Here is a 19,041-nt window from a genome sequence, read left to right as displayed (position 1 = left end):
GTGGATGAATAATGTCTTTCATGTATTTTTTTTGTTTGTTTTGTCACTGTACTGTATATGTCATCACTATGTCTACCTTTTAATGTAGAGTGAATGAGTGCTGTATGACTGCTGGCTGTCTCTATGTTAGTCCTATAGCACCTTTTTTTTTACTAATTCTGGCATATTTACATGGTGTTTTTTTTATACAACAATGTTCATAAATATGCATGGTCCCTATCAAATAAACCAATAAAATAAAATTGGCAAGAAAATAACCAAAGCATTGTGACAGGTCCGTTTCTCCCGGTTTGGGAAGAGCTTCGGGAGACTCCGCAGCAGAGCTGTATAGTAACGAAGTAGAACTACTTCACTACGGTACTTAAGTACTAAAAGGCTGTGTCTGTACTCTACTGGAGTATTACTTTTTCCTCCTACTTCCACTACATATTTTTGATGAGTTTAATACTTTTACTCCGATACATTTGTTATGTGCTGCATCGTTACTTGTTACTGTTGTGAATTCCTCACGCTACGGAGACTGGGTAGGGTACAGTGTGTTTAGTTACGGCTACGTTAGTTACGTACGATAATTAAATCCCAGAGATCGCCTCACGTTTTTCATTACGTCGATCGCCCGTTCAGAAGTCAGAGACGATGTAAGTTTGTACTCTTTCTATAGTTATTGTTGCAGCAGAGTAATCTATTCCTGAGTTGTTTGAGTCTGCAGTGAGTCCTGAATGTTAACCGTTTGACCCTGTGATGTGAAGCTGATATATATATATATATATATATATATATATATATATATATATATATATATATATAGTTTATCTGTATTTTTCTCACACATTTTATTTCAGTATTTGGTAATAAGTGATTAATAACCAACTGTTGTATCAGATAATAACAGCTGTGACATTAACGTACCTTTTGGGGTTTATTTCGGAAACTTCCTTCATATCCAGCCATGTAGCTTGTGACTGCCTGTAATGCACCGTCTTAATACCAAGTAAAAAGTTGAACTCCAACAATATGATATTCAAAATTTGACTGCTTTCTTTAATAACTACATAACACAATGCTTGTACTTTTACTTTTAGTACTTGAGTAGTACCCTACATTTTAAAATAAACTACTTGCAATACTTTAGTACTTCCACTTAAGTGTTGTGAAGCACTTCTACTTCTACTCAAGTCACTTTTTTGTAAGAGCACTTGTACTTGTACTCAAGTCTGGGTCTCTAGTACTTTATACACCTCTGCTCCGCAGCCATATTACTGGTTATTATTATGGCAATTAAAATAAGCAGCCGGGAAATGCGTTTTTCACTTGTAGTCGGCGTATTAGAACGGAGACGGTGTGGGAGTCCGAGGACACCTCCAGGTGAAGGTGATTACCGGGCTAAACGGAACCAGCAGACCGACAAGCTACTGGACACCGGAGCTCCATCAGCGCTGCTGGTCAGTAACGTCGCTTTATGACAGAAACACCTCCAACTATCAACCTCAGCCCGTTCCGTTCTCCGTTTCTTCACACAATAATTCAACAACATAATGTTACCTGTCAGGTTTCTTGTCAAAACATGCAGAAAATTAGTCCTTTTCCACCGGTGTCTGCCCCTACAGAAAGCAGCCATGTTGTTATTGTGAAAGGACCCAGACCGGGTATGTGCTGTCTCGAGAATTGCCTGAAAAGAAATGGGTCGAACACAGTCGACTCAAAATTAAGGGTTAAAATGTGTAATATTGTTCATATTACATGACAAATTAAAATCTCAATAAATGAAATGAAATAATTCTGAGGATTAATGCAAATTATTTATATAGGCTACATATTCTGCATGTTGAACATAGGTTAGCCTACATGAAAATGGTCACTTTAGACGTTAGACAACTTTTTCTTTCCATATAGTAGGCTACATGTAAATTAATATGAAGCAAGTGTATAAACATAGGCTAATATGTTTGAAGTATTATATAATATAATTGGTTTCTCACTATGCCACTTCACACATGGAGCCTATAGTAAAGTGTATCCATGATTCTTGTAGGACTTAATAACAGAAGTTCATGCAATAAAAGCATAGAATACAACAAATGTAACACTGAAAGGAATCAGGGATGTACAGACTGGGAATTGGGATAGGCCTACTGGCTTCTTATTGTTCCAGGGCCCTGGTAAATAGGACGCTGTGTGCCCTCATAGCTTACTGGAACACTTAAAGGTGCAGTAGGTAAGACTTATAAAACTAACTTTCTGTCATATTTTCTGAAACTGACCCTCTGTTCCAGTAGAACTACATGAAGCAGGAAAAGATAAAAATAAAAATCTGGCTCCTCTGGCACCACCTACAGCCTGTAGTGCGATTTGCTAAAATCCACCGCTCCCTGTTCAGATACACCAATCAGAGCCGGGGGGGGGTGGGGGGGGGGGGGTGTTTAACTGCATGTCAATCACTGCTCATGCACACGCATTCATTCTCCCATGTGGGGGGAGGGGCTTAGGAGACCGTTTTGGGCTTTAGCGGAAAGGGGGGAGGGACTGAGAAGTTGTCGATGTTCAAACGTTTTGGCTAAGTCCTGGATCTTCACAATCCTACCTACAGCACCTTTAATGGAACGGAGCCATCGTTAGGGTTCTTAGTTCCACCTGTGTATCTCCTGCTATGACATGTTTAAATGCAGTGGTGGTGGGAGAAGTACTGCATCAAATCTCAGAATGATTCCATTATATTTATTGAGATTTACATTTTTTATTTAATATTAACAATATACGAGTGCCGCAATACCACAATACCACAGTGCAGAAATACTCTTATACTACTAAATACTGTTAAAAGTCCTGCAGTCAAAATTTTACTTAGGAAGAATTAGTGTCATGTGGACTTTCAAATATGGACCTTGCAGGCCCTTGTGTGAGCATTCATTGATGCAGCAGTGTGACAAAAGAACAACAGCCCTACATCTCCTTAAATACTCTCCCACCAAGTAATCATTATTGAGGAAGGCCACTACAAACATATCAATTTACATATTATTTGGCCACATTAATGTATTCATATTATACAATCTGCTTCCTTTATCCATAAGCCATAACACCGTGCAAATAATTGTGCAATATGCTGCTTCGAGCTAATCCATCTTACAAAAAGATATCTAACCGCCCGCCTGGGAATTTAGTGGCTTGTTCAAGGATCATTTACTGGAGCTAATGCTTTTCCAACATTGAGGCTTGAAACCCTTGTCATCTGGTTTACTGGCACTACATCATACACCCACACTGCCTCCAGTGTGGCAGACCAAAGAAAGGACATCAAATAATTGAGGAAAATAGTTCTTAACAATATAGACTAGACTGCATTATGAGTTTTAAATAATTCTATATTGAAGACTTGAAGAGCAGAGGTGTCAAACTCAACTTCACTAAGGGCCACACTGTAGGGTGACCATATTTTGATTTCCAAAAAAGAGGACACTTGGCCCGGCCTCGAGACAAAAATTCAGACAGGCTTAATTAATGGTTAATGAACATGCTTTATTATGCCTCAATGGTGCAAAAATAACTTCTGTAATAAAATAAAATCTGTAACAACCTGTAACAAAATAATATCTCTCTTTTAAAATAAATAAATAATATGAAATAATGTTCTAAATATGACCTCTTCTGTGTTAGAAAATCCAGCTACAACAAAATATGTCTTAATACCTTTTCAATGTAATAAGATAAATAATAAAGACACTAAAACATATGTGCCAGCTTTGCACACGGCGCACTCCGCCTCCCACTAGTCCGGTCCCGACCGGGACGGTACGTGGGACATTTTTTTTTTGCAGTTCAACTGTGAAGCTGCACTAAGTCTTGTTTTATGGTTGTACGCAGGCTCCACGCAGAGCTTTCGCCGTAGCCTGATGTTAATACTTGTGCGCTGGTGTGTGTGTCGAGCCGGCATGTCTGTGTGTGTGGGGAGTGGGTGATAGAGCGAGGGAGAATTAAGGGAGAGTGACGGCGAGCGAGTAGCCTACGACTCTAGAGTCATAGCGAGAGAAACAAAGTGTCTCCCCTGTGTTTTCTGACCACGGTGGGAAAACTTTAGCAGGAAACGCTGCAGCATTTTGTGTACAATGCTGCTCCGCTGCCTGCTGTGGTTGTCAGTACCCGATCCGTTCCACCTGCACAATCCGTTCTGCGCATGTGCAAGATGACACGTATGCCATGTAGGCGCAGATGATAATGCTGCGTTAACATATATAACAGCTTATATAGCTTCATTTAAAATACAATCACTCAATACTTGTCTTTATTGTTATTACTGTAATGTCTTAATTTAGTTAATTAAGTTTGACTTAACGTTACTTTAGACTGAATCTAGCTGCAGAAACAACGTAACCAGTGGGGCGGTGCCTGTTATTTGACGATTGGGGGGCATTATCATCTGCGCTTATCGTCATGGCATACGTGTCATCTTGCACATGCGCAGAACGGATTGTGTGCGAACGGATCGGGTACTGACCTTATATATATGTCAATGGTACTGACAGTGGTCCCTGTGTATGTGCGCGTCGCAGAGCCGCTGTCAGTACCCGATCCGTTCCACCTGCACAATCCGTTCTGCGCATGTGTAAGATGACACATATGCCATGACGTAGGCGCAGATGATAATGCGGTTCATGCCACCTCGAAATAAGTAACAGGCCCCACCTGGTTACGTTGTTTCTGCAGCTAGATTCAGTCTAAAATAACGTTAAGTTAAACTTAATGGGAAAAGCAGGCTACAGCTAAATTAAGACATTACAGTAATAACAATAAAGACAAGTATTGAGTGATTGTATTTTAAATGAGCACAAGTAAAGTAGAACTTACGTAACAGCTGTTATATATGTTAACGTTTATTTTCAAGTTTTATTTTGAGGGTCTTTTAAAGTTTACATGCTGTCTCAGCTAGCGGTTAGCCGAATTAGCTGTTAGCTAAACTAACGTTAGCTTAACTGTGGAGGCTACGGCAGACCGCTGCAATCAGCTAGCGGTTAGCCAAATTAACCGTTAGCTAAACTAACGTTAGCTTCCCGGTGGAGGCTACGACGGCACCGCTATAATCACCTAGCGGTCCGCCCGAATTAACCGTTAGCTAAACTAACGTTAGCTTCCCGGGGAGGCTAACGGCAGACGCTATAATCACCTAGCGGTCCGCCGAATTAGCTATTAGCTAACTAACGTTAGCTGGAGGCTAGCGTGTGAACATCTTCGCATCGCGCAGAACGGATCGTGCAGGTGGAAGCGGTGCCGTTATTCCAAGGTGGTGGTGGAATGAACGCAGCATTATCATCTGCGCCTACGTCATGGCATACGTGTCATCTTGCACATGCGCAGAACGGATTGTGCAGGTGGAACGGATCGGGTACTGACAGCCGCACACAAAGCAGCCGCTCGGGAATTACGTCACACAACAAAGTACCGTAGTACACTGTGCAAAGCGCCACTCAATTTAAGTACACGCGTAATAGACCCATGAAAAACAGTGAAAACCGGACATTTTCATGAATTTATAAAACCCGCCCGGACCACCCGGACAGTACGTAAAAAGTGGACATGTCCGGGCAAAAGAGGACGTTTGGTCACCCTACCACACTGGAAAATGAGAACCAGAGACATGTTTAACACGCTTTTATTCAAACGAAAAAGTCAAATACCTTTGACTGTATTATTGCGTGTCTCATATAGTCTTCTTAATTACAGTTCGGTCGACATAAAGGCCTAAAAAAAAGTCAGGACAAAAGTTCCTTAGCCATCATAGAGTTTAGCAAATCAGGCAAAAACAATGATTAAATTTTTTTGTCACAGCCTGAATATGCAAACTCTCTGGTTCTGTGGAAATTTCTGAGTCTCAAAGTCGGCAAATCTGCCAAATTCTGCGTCGAGTGTAGCGTAATTGCAGTCTGAAAAAAAATCTACTCTGAACCTAAATAGATATACGGGCCTCTGGTGGGACACATGCTTTAGAGGGTCCGTTCAACTGTATTTTCTCACTTGCCTATATAGCTTTGGTTTACTTTGTACAGTTTATGAGATATGCATCTCTTAGATTTCAGCTTTCACCCTAATACAATGGAGATGAATGTAAAAAAAATTATTTCAAGAAGCAACCTCTTTTAATCCAGAAACTGTGTCCTCACCATTACGCTGGATAATCCAAAGTCAACACTATTCATAAGGACTATTGCCTCTGTACAATGTAAACTGTTCACTGTGAGCATCATAAACAAATTCCATTTGTGTGATTTGGGTAAACTGACCCTTTACATTTCTGGGATGGGTTGTAATGAGCAGTGTAGCCTCTAAGGGGTGGCTATCATGACTTTAATTCTTGGAAAATAATAACAGGAAATGAAATAAGACACAGGGCCGAGCAAACACCTTCTTTCCAGGCATGATTTATTGAAAACACACCAAATTTATACTCTACAAACCAGTATTTTTCCGTTATGTTTAACAAGCGTAATATTTGCCTCTGGGTATTAGTAAAATTAATATGATACATTCTGTCACTGTGGCATCGCTTCTGCTCGCTACGAAAGCATTAACAACTTCTAGGAAATCAAAACCCTTATTTTGAATGACTATCTTTTTAAAAGGTTATAATACAATGTAATACAAGGCAGAAACCCACCAACAGTCTACACTACTTAGGGTTTTGGGAAGGGTGGGGTGGGGTTAGGGAGGGAGTGCAGGATGAATGAATGAATGAGTGATTTGAGTGGAGGAAAAAGAGAGGGAGGGTGACACAGGAGGTGAAGGGGGAGAGGTGAACAGACAGAATGAAGAGATGCCAGTTGAAAGGAAGGAATAGAGTTATATAAAACACACTTATCTTTTATCTAGCATGGAAAAGGTTAAGGCACATGATAGGTACAAACACATCTGCTACTGAGTAGTACAGTTACTTTATTTTGACGGTCTTGAATCAGTTCTATCTACACAGGTAGGCTTGTTTGATTCGATGCATGTCCGTGTCCTGCATTTCATTTACAGCACAGTTTGCTTGGCTCTTTCGTTTGTAAATGTACAACACGCTGTACATCCACCCCCCCCCACACACTTTTGAATGCATGTAAATACACCTCCAGATCCTTTGGTTGTGGTACTGCCACGTGCAGCCAGGAATAGACAGTCGTATGGGTCTTTGTTGCAAGGGTTCAGTATCGTCCAATGAAATCACACACTTCTGAGGACACACAAAAGGGATTCTGGGTATTGTTATAACTTTTTTTTTTTTTTTTTTTTTTTTAACTTCTGAAAATTAAAATTTATACAGTAAGTTGTTTTTTTTTTGTGTGTAGTTTATTGATTTTTACCACAACATACATCTTTGTAAACACTGTGTAAAATATGCAAGCTTTATAAAGTCACATACGCCACAAAGAAAAAAACAAATCGGACTTCGATGCAGGCACATGCCATTCGCCTTGATGACGCACAAGTGATACCGACTCGGATTGGATTCTCTTTCTGCCTCCCTGACCGACTGGGGCTGGAAAAAGGAGACCGGACCCATTCTCACTGGGTTGAGTGTGCAGTCTCACCGAGCAAGAGAAAGTAGTAATATGATTCTGTATCTCTTATCTGCTTTTCTTTATCTCAACTGCCCCCCACCCCCTAAAGCGTTGTAAAAATATATACTATATGACCAAACATGATGTTTTTAGTTTTGTACAGTGTGATGCAATTCTATTATTTTGGCCTTGTACATCCACATCCACTCGTCCTCCCTGTACTCTCACCTTGCACATGAATGAATTAGTTACTATCCAAATGACACCACAAAAACTGGCACTTGGAAAGAATAGAATATAAACATCTGTACAGTTTTTCTTCATGCTCACTGACTGAATATTTCTCTTTAAAAACGCACCACCGGAGAAGGAGGGATCAGGGTTTTGGCGGTAACTCGGGTTCTGAATGCATCGAGAAGAAGAAAAACGAAGGAACTCTTCTTATTAAACACTGCCGTCTCTGGTCTATCCCATCAAATCTCTGTCTGACCTTTGACCCCCCCCCCCGTCCAGAGTGTCTGGTTTCGGAGATGCAGGGGCCGTCCCACACCGTGTAGGTACTTCATCGCCTTTAGAAAGAACACTGCAGATAAACTTTGTTTCTGGAACTTTTTTGTTGTTGTTGTTGCTGTGACAAATACAAAATATAAATAGGTGATCGCCGCGTAACTCGACAACGTCCGACACACATTTAAGTTACATGGTTATTTCGTGTTTACAAACGTGGTGATCCTTTATCAAATGAAATGTGCTTTCCAAACAATGTGATATTAATATACAACTAAGTCGGTCATTTTTATGTATGTTTTTCTACTTCATTTTACCATTTTCTTTTTCCTTTTTGACCCCAATATACATTTATATAACCCCCCAAAAAAAATGCTTTTAGATCTATCCCTTCAACAAGAGAACAATCTTACACCTCTCTTTTAAAAAAACAAACACATCATTTATAAACAAAATGCCGTAAATCCTCTTTAATACACATCACTGACGAAGAGCAATCAGCCAGGAAACTCGCCAAACTGCGTCGCTTACACAACCTAAGTGGTTACCCTAGTAACCACAGCTCTGTGAGTGAGGGTCAACACGTTGACCACGATGAAACGGCTGTTTCCGTTTCAGCTTGCTTTTGCGATGCGGCGTGAACACAGAGCGTTACTCCGTCCGATGTACACACTATGTCACTTTCCCTTCTCCAGACCACAACGTGCAGACCCCTCACTTTAGTCTCAATTCCTTGTTCACCACTTTTGATTTCAAAGCATCTCAGTGCATTTTTTCTCTCTCTCGAAATAAAACACAGTGAACCAAATATACGTCTATGAGAGCAGACTGCTGAGTGTCCATGTTTACCCACAATGCTACAGCTCCTCCTGGGCTCGCTTTCTCTCCTTCTCTCTTTTTACTTTCTTGTGTCCATCCCACCAATCTGAAAACAAACGTTCCGTGACCCTCTTAACACACCGGTCCATACCTGTTTCACATCAAAATACCAAAGCTCGACAACAAACTGTAAGTCAAATTCTCAAAAAAAAACCAAAAAAACACAAAGTTCAGGCATGAACTTCTTCCAGATGTGAAAACGGAAATGAAAAACATTCATTTTGCATCTCTTTTCCCACAGCTTTCCTTCCAACACGTTCCTTTCTTCTATTACCTTCCTTCCCCTCGCATCTGATCGCCCTCCATACGTCCTCCATTCCTTCACCAGCACCGGCCTCGGTCCGCTTCGGGGAACCGGTAGAGCTCAACAAGAGTCAACACTGTAAAAATTCACATGATGTCCAGTGGGAATGTAGTTATGAAAAAGTAGCAGGAGTAGTTTTTTTTTTCTTCCTTTTTTTTTGTTCTTCTTCTGAAAAGCATGAGAATGTTGGCTGCTGCTGGGTAGTTGCTGCCGTGATCTTTATTTTTATTTATTTTTAAAATCCTCTTTTCTGTACAAAGTCCAACTCCAAAGATGAGCTCCGTATGAAATGGCAGTGGTGATATGAGAGGTCGTCCTCTAGCTGGGATGGTGTTACTTTAAGCCTGGAGCGTGTGGACAAAAGAGACAAATATTAGAGAAAAAAAAACACCCATGCTGTTTGAAATGACAATGAAGGAAGAGTTTCAGTCCAAAACGATACACTGTAAAAACCAGTGGTGGAAGAAGTATTAGAAGTAAAAGTCCTGCATCGAAAAGGTAAGTATCATCAGGAAAATGTACTCGCGTTTTAAAAACTAGAAACGGAAAAAGCATTGAAAGCGTAACCACCACACCCCCCCCCCCCTGCCAAAAAACATCAAAAAGAGCATTAAAAGCGAAATTTCATCAAAAGACCAAAACCAACATTAAGTTAGTCTGTCTCTCAAGACTTCCCTAGCCCGACTGTGGCACTCAGCTCCAGGCTCCATTCATTCCTACTGAAGATGGAACTCTGTAAGGCTGGCTTCACGCCGCCTGCGTGGCGTTTCTGTTGCGTGTCAGTTCCGTGGCGGCTGCGTGGCGTTTTCTATGCCTTTGTACACCAGAAACGTGTCTGACGCGGCGCTGCTGCTGCCTTGTCTGTACACATGCACAGTATCTCACAAAAGTGAGTACACCCCTCCACATTTTAGTAAATATTTCATTATATCTTTTAATGGGACAACACTGAAGAAATGACACTTTGCTACAATGTAAAGTATTAAGTGTACAGCTTGTATAACAGTGTAAATGTGCAGTCCCCTCAAAATAACTCAACACACAGCCATTAATGTCTAAACTGCTGACAAAAAAAGTCAGTACACCCCTATGTTAAATTCCCATAGAGGCAGGCAGATATTTATTTTTAAAGGCCAGTTCTTTCATGGATTCAGGATACTATGCATCCTGATAAAGTTCCCTTGGCCTTTGGAATTAAAATAGCACCCCCACATCATCACATGCCCTTCACCATACCTAGATTGGCATGGTTTTATGTCGGTTAGCCTAATAGCTGGTTTGATTTGTATTGAGAGATGATCTTATGGAAAGTACCCCATGCCAATCTCATGCCAATCTCTGTAATTTGCTAATATGTTTAATTTGCTTCAACGCCTGCCATACTTCCTGTGGGCCTGAGGTAGCTATACTTGGTATTTGCATTGATGATTTTTGTGTGTGCGTGTGTGTGTGTGTGTGTGTGTGTGTGTAATAGCACACCTCTTTACATTCCCATCATCCACAACATCTCAAATGTTACTCAAACGTAAACAGTGTATTTGTTGGGTTCTATTTTCAGCTGTGGATTAACACACATTATGCGTGCCTGTAAGTAGGCCTCTATGGAACAGAGAAATAAGATATGTCAGGCTTTGGCATCACAGACAATACGTATTACTAGGATCAATTCATTGTTGGTTTTGGTCTTTTTGTGGGATTTGTTGACAATAATAATAATAATAATAATAATAATAAAAAAAAACATATCAGCGGCCTTTTCCTTAAACATTTCATATTAAAATGTACTCTTTTTAGAGCAGGAACCCCATTTTGTCATTAATGGATGTGAATTTAGAGTGAAACTCTCCAGTTGTGCTTTCATGACAGACTGCAAGACAATCAGTTGGCATTATCACAGTACTTGACAAATTACATCACCGTCAACAAAGGCTTCAAACATGTCAGTCCAGATGGCAAATGGAGGCAAGAGACAGCAAAACAGATGCTTAATGTGCTGGATGAAATCCTGCATGTGCTCAACAAAGTGAAAATGACTTACCTGATGGTTCATTCTTAAGATTGTGTTTATATCGTAATAAAATTACAATGATTACCACAAATCATACCACTGTATCTCTAAAGAGGTGCTGTGATGTATTTGCTATGATAATGCAATGGATGGAGGTGATGACCACTGACAAAGAGGACTGAGATAAGGAGATGAGATGAGGAAGACAGTGACAAGAGGCGCCTGGCACAGGAGAGGAGCACAGCGGTGAGGGGGAGAGAAATGCTGCTGATAGAGGAATGACGACTACTGAACTTACTAATTTCACCAAGGCAAATTCCACATAAGTGTACTTACCGCGGCAATAAAACCTTTTCTGATTCTGATCATTTAGATCTTCTAACCTTGTGACTCGTGTAACAAATTGTTGCCTTAAGGTGGATTTATGGTTGTACGGAGGCTCTACGCAGGGCCTACGCCGTAGCCTACGTAAGTGGCCTACACCGTTGTGAGGATTTAGACTTGTGCGCTGGTGTGTCCGTGTCGTTCTAGCGTATCTGCCGTTTTATGCTTCTGCGTGGAATCGACGGCGTACCCCCGCAGACCCCTGTGCGTCGCCGCGAACCCCCCTGCGAGCCTTCCGCTGTAGCTCGACGTGCACCTCCAAAAATGTGTAACTTTACGTCGAGGCGACGCAGACCGCAGGGACTGTGATTGGTCAACTACTAACTACTACTGTGGGGAGTAGCAACATGCTAGCAGCAACATGCTAGTTCACTGACATCAGCTCTGCAAATAAACTCAGACATATTTTGGTTACAATGACGGGGTTATCCGTCTGTAAAGTGTCTATAAACGTAAACGTATATGTCAGTAACGTTTTGAAATTAGCACTTCGCCAGCAAGCAGGACTCTGTGGGCAGTTGTGCTAAAGTTTGTTTGCTAACATAACATAAACTGGCTGGCAGACACCTCGCAAAATAACCTCAGACTTATTTTCTGGTTACAGTCACTAGGTCAATGGACTTTACTGTGTCTATTTCTCAATACCTTTTACAAAATCTAATCAAGAAAAGGCCAAACAAATAAGATTAATATTTTAGCACCACGTCTATGGGGTTTGCCATTCTGAGTACCGTTTCGGTGGTGAGCGACACAGACACAGGCGACACCCCCCCCCCCCAGCGTTATGGCGGTGAAATGCACCGCGACGCAAAGCAACCACGACGCAGAACTCCGAAAGGGTCACAACGCCGTAGGAGCACTGTAGGAGCGACGGCGTAGATACGGCGGCGTAGATACGGCGTGGAGTTGATGCAGAAGCATACAACAGCCTTATCTCTTTCAGACAATAACAGAGCGGGTATGTGTGTACAGTATGCGTGGGGAGCCAGTGGTAGAGCGAGAGAGAGAGTGACAGCGATTAGCTTCCGAGTGAGTAGCGACTCTAGAGGCATAGTGGGAGAAACAAAGTGTCTCCCATGTGCTTTCTGACCGCAGTTGGAAATCTGTAGCAGGAAAAGTTAACCCTCTCCTGGATTTCATGTTGTTTATGGAGAAGTAGAACCAGGAAATGAGCAGGGGGAAATGCAACGCTACCAAGCCACAGCCAAACGGACCAATCCCAGTTGTTGCGACGTGTAGTTACATTTTTGGGGAGCTGCAGGTCAGAATATGACATAGGGTCCACATCTACACGTACCTACGTACGTACCTACGGCGCAGATTCAACGCAGAACCATAAATCAGGCTTCACGGCTTACGGTGCATTAAGGTGAAAAAATGGAAAGAAAAAGAATTTCAGCTGCTCTTGGATGCAGGAGGATGTTGGAACAAAACATTATTTTGAATGGAGAAAGGCTTTCAGTTTCAACAGAAAGCCTTGATTAGATTTTCGTGGTTTTCGCTGTAGCTCCATTTACTGAAACTGATTTAAATGTTCTGCGAAATACATTTGATTCTCTCTACTAAAAAAAGTTTTGCAAATCTCTCAACCGCAGAGAGAACAGGAGTCTTTCTTTCTCTAACTTTCATGGAAATATGATCATCTCATTTACATAAGAAGCCACTTAGCAACCATTTATACCATGAATGTTAACACAAAAATATTGGAGTCAACTAATTCAGAACTCAAAATGCATGTAAACACAGTTGATGTGAGCTCACCCTTCATTACATACGGCTTCCACCATCAACTCATCAGCCTACATGAATTATTTATCTAAAGTTATCTTTGAATCGAATTATAGACAGAGAAGAGATTATGTGTGTGTGTGTGGTGTGTGTGTGTGTGCATATCTTTTTCTTTCTCCCTACTGATTTTCATTAAGGGATAACTGAGTCCCTGGAGAGGAATGATTCCCCCTCATCACTTGCCACCAATTTGAGCAGAGGCTGTCAGGGGAAGCGGCGAGTGAAGCTAAGTGTACATATTCAATCAGACCAACGCCGTGTCTACTTTCTACGTGTATAACGCAGGTTTGTTTTACAGTACGCAATGACGTGTTGATCCCCGTGCTTTATTGTTATTACTGTAAAGTCTTAATTTAGCTGTAGCCTGCTTTTCCCAGTGTTTAGTTTGAGTTAACGTTATTTTAGACTGAATCAAGCTGTCAGCTAGCGGTTAGCCAAATTAGCTGTCGGCTAAACTAACGTTAGCTTCCCGGTGGAGGCTAGCGCGGAACAGATCGTGCAGTGTCGTAAATCCTCGTAAAACAGGATTATCATCTGCGCATGCGCGAACATCTTGCGCATGCGCGTGACAGATCGTGCAGGCAGCACAGATCGGGTGCCGACGCTGACCCAAGCCAAGTTGGGAACTGAGCCTTTTTAAACTGGAACCCCACAAACTAGTTAGTTAATGCTGCGCTCCTTGGCTTTGGAAGTAACACTCAGTTGTTCTTGGAACGCTGTCACTCTTACTACAGCCCCATACCAACTGCTTCAACATGTGGAGAAAGCTAAAGCTTGACAGGCCTTCTGTGCCTAGTTAGGGTAGCTATGGTTATGACTAACATCACTGTTCGGGAGATCAGCGAACGGTCAATTAGAGTATAACAAATGAGGCATATCTAAATTCAAATCCACCTTGTGATACTGTTTCACTGGGACATCAGCATCAAGTTGTGATTGTTAGTGTATCTCACAAGTTTTCCATTCATTTTGTCATGAGACTTTTTTGCTCCGCTATCTTTCCCCCCAATCTACACGTGAAAGTGTGTGCAACATAAGAGCATGAGTAATTAAAACACAACGTATCCTACATAAAATCGAACATTTTTTTAACCTTAAAATGTTTTCCAATTGAACTGCAAGTGAATGCTTTAAATGTCCATGGAAAGAAGAAGCCAACTGCTCTGGGTGCAGGGTGACAGCAGGTCTACGTGAAACAGGGTGAGGTTGAAAGGAACACAGGCGGAAACAGGATGAACACACAAGGAATGAAAAGGACGCTACAATCCAACCCTAATAAAAGGTGAAGGTTAGTTATTTTTGGTGTGATTTAAATTCTCTTCAGACCTACCATGCATGCATTTAGACCCAGGAGTCAACAGGCTGGGGCTTAACATCACAAGCGTCCACCAGACTGACCGCAGGCCTGTTACTCCTGATATAGTGTTTCCTATTTGTGTCATTCTGTGGCCACAGGAGGACGGGTTAAAAACAAACAACAAAAACACAGCAAAAACAAAAAAAGAGGTCAATACATTTCACAAATACACTCTCACGCACTCACATACACATGCATCCAGGATCAGAGAAGCCAGCGTTAGTTCCCTGCCTTCAGGACAGCTTGGGAAGAAGTCAGAGTGATTTCAAAACATGCAAATCAAAGAGGGAGAGAGCAGTTTCAACAGCCAAGTTGCATTCAAAGCGGGCAGAACACCTCTGGGAAGTACAGAAGGCAGACTCAGAACAGAGATTTGGAGTTATGCTAGAAGGCCCGTACACTCTGAAGACAAACACGACTGTTTGCTGCGATTTGTCCTGTCTGAGGCTTCTGAGCTCATTCAAGTTTCTGCCCTTTCGAGATGTGACGGTACAACTTCAGCTCTTACTGGTTTGGCAGTTAAACTAAATACGATGTAGAGGAGGTGTCAACCAAAATTGATTTTTGAAGCCTAAGATCACTGTCGAGTACAGACACAACCAATAGCTGCACTTTGCTGCCACGTTAGCTGCTTTATTCTATCTTTAAACTGGATAAAATGTGCACACGTTTTCCATTTGACTTTTTTGCTCAACATAATGTCAATGTAGAAAAGTCAGCAGTTAACAATAAAAATCAACACTGAAAATAAAAACTGTAAGAGCAACTCAACACCAGACGAGATTCTGGTTTGTGCAGACCTCCAGTGGTTTAACTTCTTAACTCGATACAGTGGGTGCACCGTGACATCACTGTTGGGTGGGGTTGCAGCTGCCGCAGAGCACACTTCTGACAAGCCAAAGATCAGCCCAGAGAGGGCAGTGAAACGTTGCTTTTCTGCCTGGTGTTAAGTTCCCCTTTAAAAGGAACATGCCGACTTATTGGGACTTTGTTTTATTCACCGTATCCCCCAGAGTTGATTAAGTCCATACATACCCTTCTCATCTCCGTGCATGTCGTAACTCTGTCAGAGGCATCCACTGCTAGCCTAGCTTAGCACAGATCCTGGAGGTAACCGGCTCCATCTAGACTACTGCTCCCAATAAGTGACAAAATAACGCCAACATGTTCCTATTTACATGTTGTGATTTGTATTGTCACAGCGTGTACAAATAACAAGGTCACATGACAGCCATCTTCTAACCGTATACAAACTGGGAACTATATTCTCAGAAAGGTGAAGCACTGCTACTTGGGTGGAGTGATATGCTTGCAGCACCTGAGAAGCCCCTTGGTGACGAGCAGAGAGTAGCAGTGCTTCGCCTTCTGAGAATATAGTTCCCAGTATGTATATGGTTAGAAGATGGCTGTGTGTCATGTGACCTTGTTATTTGTACACGCTGTGATGATACAAATTACAACATGTAAATAGGAACATGTTGGCGTTATATTGGCATGGAGGCGTAGGTAGATGGAGCCGGTTACCTAAGATATCTTCAAGCTAGGCTAGCGGTAGTCAGGTCGAACGAAATAGCGATCTACGCGAAGAGATGAAGGGTAATATGGACTTACCTAACTCTGGAGGATACGGTGAATAAGACTTTAACTTTAAAACAAAAAGAAATTCTGAAATGCAACCCAGAAAAATGGCTAAGTAACAGTGAGATCTATTTTCCGATTATCAGCTACCATGTCACTTGATTTGACTGTTAAAACATAAACTAGAGAACTGTGGCTCATACAGTAAACTGCCATTGTGACAACAGTATAACTCTATTATTAGTTTACAGTGGGTGGAACATGTTGCCACATTGATGACTTTCAGGAAGGATGGGCATCCTATCTATTGATGAGCCACAACAGAAGGAAAGACACGAGACCTGAAGACCCAGCTTTGGACTTTTAAGTAAGTTCATGTAACGTTTGATAAATAGCAGTGTTCCTCTTACAAATGTAACGTTTCATTTGTAAGCAATAAATCACACCGTTGCTCAATTCAGTAAACTCAAATTTTGCTGCTACATCTTTACTTGGTCTGGTATGGCCAGTAGCTAGTCACTACTGTTAGCTAACATGAGCAAACTTGAGGTAGATGTTGCCTAGTAACTAACACTATGTTTTACTTTCCTTACACTACATTTTAGCATTTGCTGTTAGCCCATAATTGGACACTGTTCAGCAAAAGTTACATAGGCTCATTTTAAAAAGGTACTGAATATTCTGTATGAATTTAAATCAAAACGATTACACTGCTATTTTAATGAACTATCATAAACTAGACCCAATTTCTAAGAACACATGAACAACTACTTACCAATGGAAAAAATTAAATATTCAAATCTATGTCTTGTCTATAAAATTATTAACGGTTTATCATCCCCTCCTTTACATCAGTTTGTCAACATCAGAACAGCCGATCACAGTAGAACTAGAGGTGCAGCGAGGGGAGACTGTATCATCCCTTTCAGGAAAAGTGTATTTGGCCATACATCCTTCTCTGTTCGAGCTGCTACAGAGTGGAACCTCACCCCCATAACCATCAGAAATCTAAACACTTACAGTACATTCAAGATCCAGCTAAAGAAATGGCTCATTGATAATCAGAACTGTCAACATTACCATTAACTCCTTGACCTACTCACGCTGCCCCCTGTTGGCTTTTTGACCCTGTGTATGTATATGTGTTTGTGTCTTTGTCTAATGTTTGTCTGATTGTGGTCTGTTGTGCTCCTATTGTACATTTTGGCCTTTATAGTACCTTTTATCAAATGTCTTAAATGTTATACTGTTATGTAAATGCGTAATTTTATATTCTTTTAGGGTGACTTTTTTACCATCTGTCTAGAGACTGCAGATGAAAAATAGCCTTCTGGCTAACTCTGGCATATTGACAGAAATGTTTATTAATATGCACTGTCTCTGTAATAAACTAAATAAAAAAAAAAAAAACTAATGTGCAATTCAGATTTTTTTTTAAAACCACACACCAAACCCCACAGATTATGAAATTTTTATTATGCAGTTAATTATGAAAGAATTGACTGCGCTCCAGACAAAGTTTCCACTCAGACTTTGCCACGGAAATATTTGTAAGAAGTAGTTGTAACCTGCATGGAGAAGAGTCTTATGCTAAACTGGCCTTAAAGGACTCTTTGTTGCAATTATTTTACAATCCCCCAGGGGAGATCCTTTTCATCAAGAACTAGAGTAGATCAAAAATAAAAACTACAAAAAGTGCTTGAGAGTCCTCTGACATCCTCGGAGGCCATTATCCTGTGACTCCTCTTTGAGGCTGGATGGATAGCCAATCAGCTCAACAAGAAACAAACTTTGGCAGTGTGGAAAAACGGCTGTATAATCAAAAGACGACCACTTGATAATGCGGCGGTCTGTTCATTGCCAAGGCAAAGGGTCGCCTCCGCGAGGAGCGCTTGTTGGCGGCTCTTTTAATCAGTCTCAGATTAATTACTTTACAGACGCCAAAAGCGTACGCTCAATTAACTGGTGGCTCTCAGATCTGAGGCTGTCCGCGGTGCTGAGCTGCGGCGGGCGACGTTAACAGAGAGTGACAACTTCCAGCCTCTTTAAAGAATCAATAGGATTAAGAGCCTCTAATGAGGACCACCACAGAAAACATGACGAGAGAGAGAGAGAGAGAAACACAGAGGGAGAGGACATGTGATAACGTTTCAATGAGACAGCATTGTTTCATGCTCTGTCCCCCGGGAGGCCAGGAGAGCTCTGCCTGTACCTTTAATGGCTCCCGTTCTGTCTGGTCCACTGAGCTGTCCACTGTCTTGTATTTGCAGTCCTTGTCCTTCTGGTCAATGGTGGAGTAACCATCTAATGAGGTCAGAGAACAACGCTCAGTTAATTCCTCTCCATCCTTGATAAAAAATAAAATAAAAAACGGTGACAGATAGTTTGCATGGGTCTTCAACGTTTTTTTCATTACAAGGACCCCTTAGCTGAAAGAGAGATGGAGCAGGGACCCCCTGCTACATATATTGTATAAAACTGAGTTACAAAGTTAACTGTACAGTATAACTGTATAACGTGTAGGGCGACCTAAAGCCTTTACACATACCTTTGTATGGTGCCAACAATACTAGGGTATTGAATTAATAATTATTGACATATTCATATATTTATACATACATGTAGCACAGTGAATCCTTAAGCTAAACTCTATCTGTGGAAGGCTACCTTACCTACAGTACCTCAATTGTTTAAACTTACTTTTGTC

General features: G+C 41.3%; 2 protein-coding genes across 14 annotated transcripts in view; both read right to left on the bottom strand.

Annotated features, from left to right (window-relative positions):
* txnrd2.2 (thioredoxin reductase 2, tandem duplicate 2) overlaps positions 1-1,657 on the bottom strand; it is a 28,595-nt gene extending 26,938 nt beyond the window's left edge. Inside the window, exon 1 of the mRNA XM_039803939.1 lies at positions 1,543-1,657. Coding sequence (XP_039659873.1) covers positions 1,543-1,618 — 76 coding nt within the window. The 5' untranslated portion in view covers positions 1,619-1,657. The remainder of the gene's footprint in view (positions 1-1,542) is intronic.
* A 4,737-nt stretch (positions 1,658-6,394) lies between these two features.
* arvcfb (ARVCF delta catenin family member b) overlaps positions 6,395-19,041 on the bottom strand; it is a 293,798-nt gene continuing 281,151 nt past the window's right edge. For 12 of the 13 annotated variants that reach the window (XM_039802588.1, XM_039802587.1, XM_039802589.1 and 9 more), the window contains 3 exons: positions 18,547-18,638; positions 14,730-14,842; positions 6,395-9,563 (listed from right to left, as the gene is read on the bottom strand). In XM_039802588.1, the coding sequence (XP_039658522.1) occupies positions 14,741-14,842; positions 18,547-18,638 (194 nt within the window). In that variant the 3' untranslated portion in view covers positions 6,395-9,563; positions 14,730-14,740. The remainder of the gene's footprint in view (positions 9,564-14,729; positions 14,843-18,546; positions 18,639-19,041) is intronic. The other variant, XM_039802595.1, reaches the window with a different exon arrangement.

Source organism: Perca fluviatilis, chromosome 6 (assembly GCF_010015445.1).
Source record: "Perca fluviatilis chromosome 6, GENO_Pfluv_1.0, whole genome shotgun sequence".
Classification (NCBI taxonomy): Eukaryota; Metazoa; Chordata; class Actinopteri; order Perciformes; family Percidae; genus Perca; species Perca fluviatilis.
Note: the sequence above shows the minus strand (reverse complement) of the source record. Positions and strands in the feature narration are given on the sequence as shown.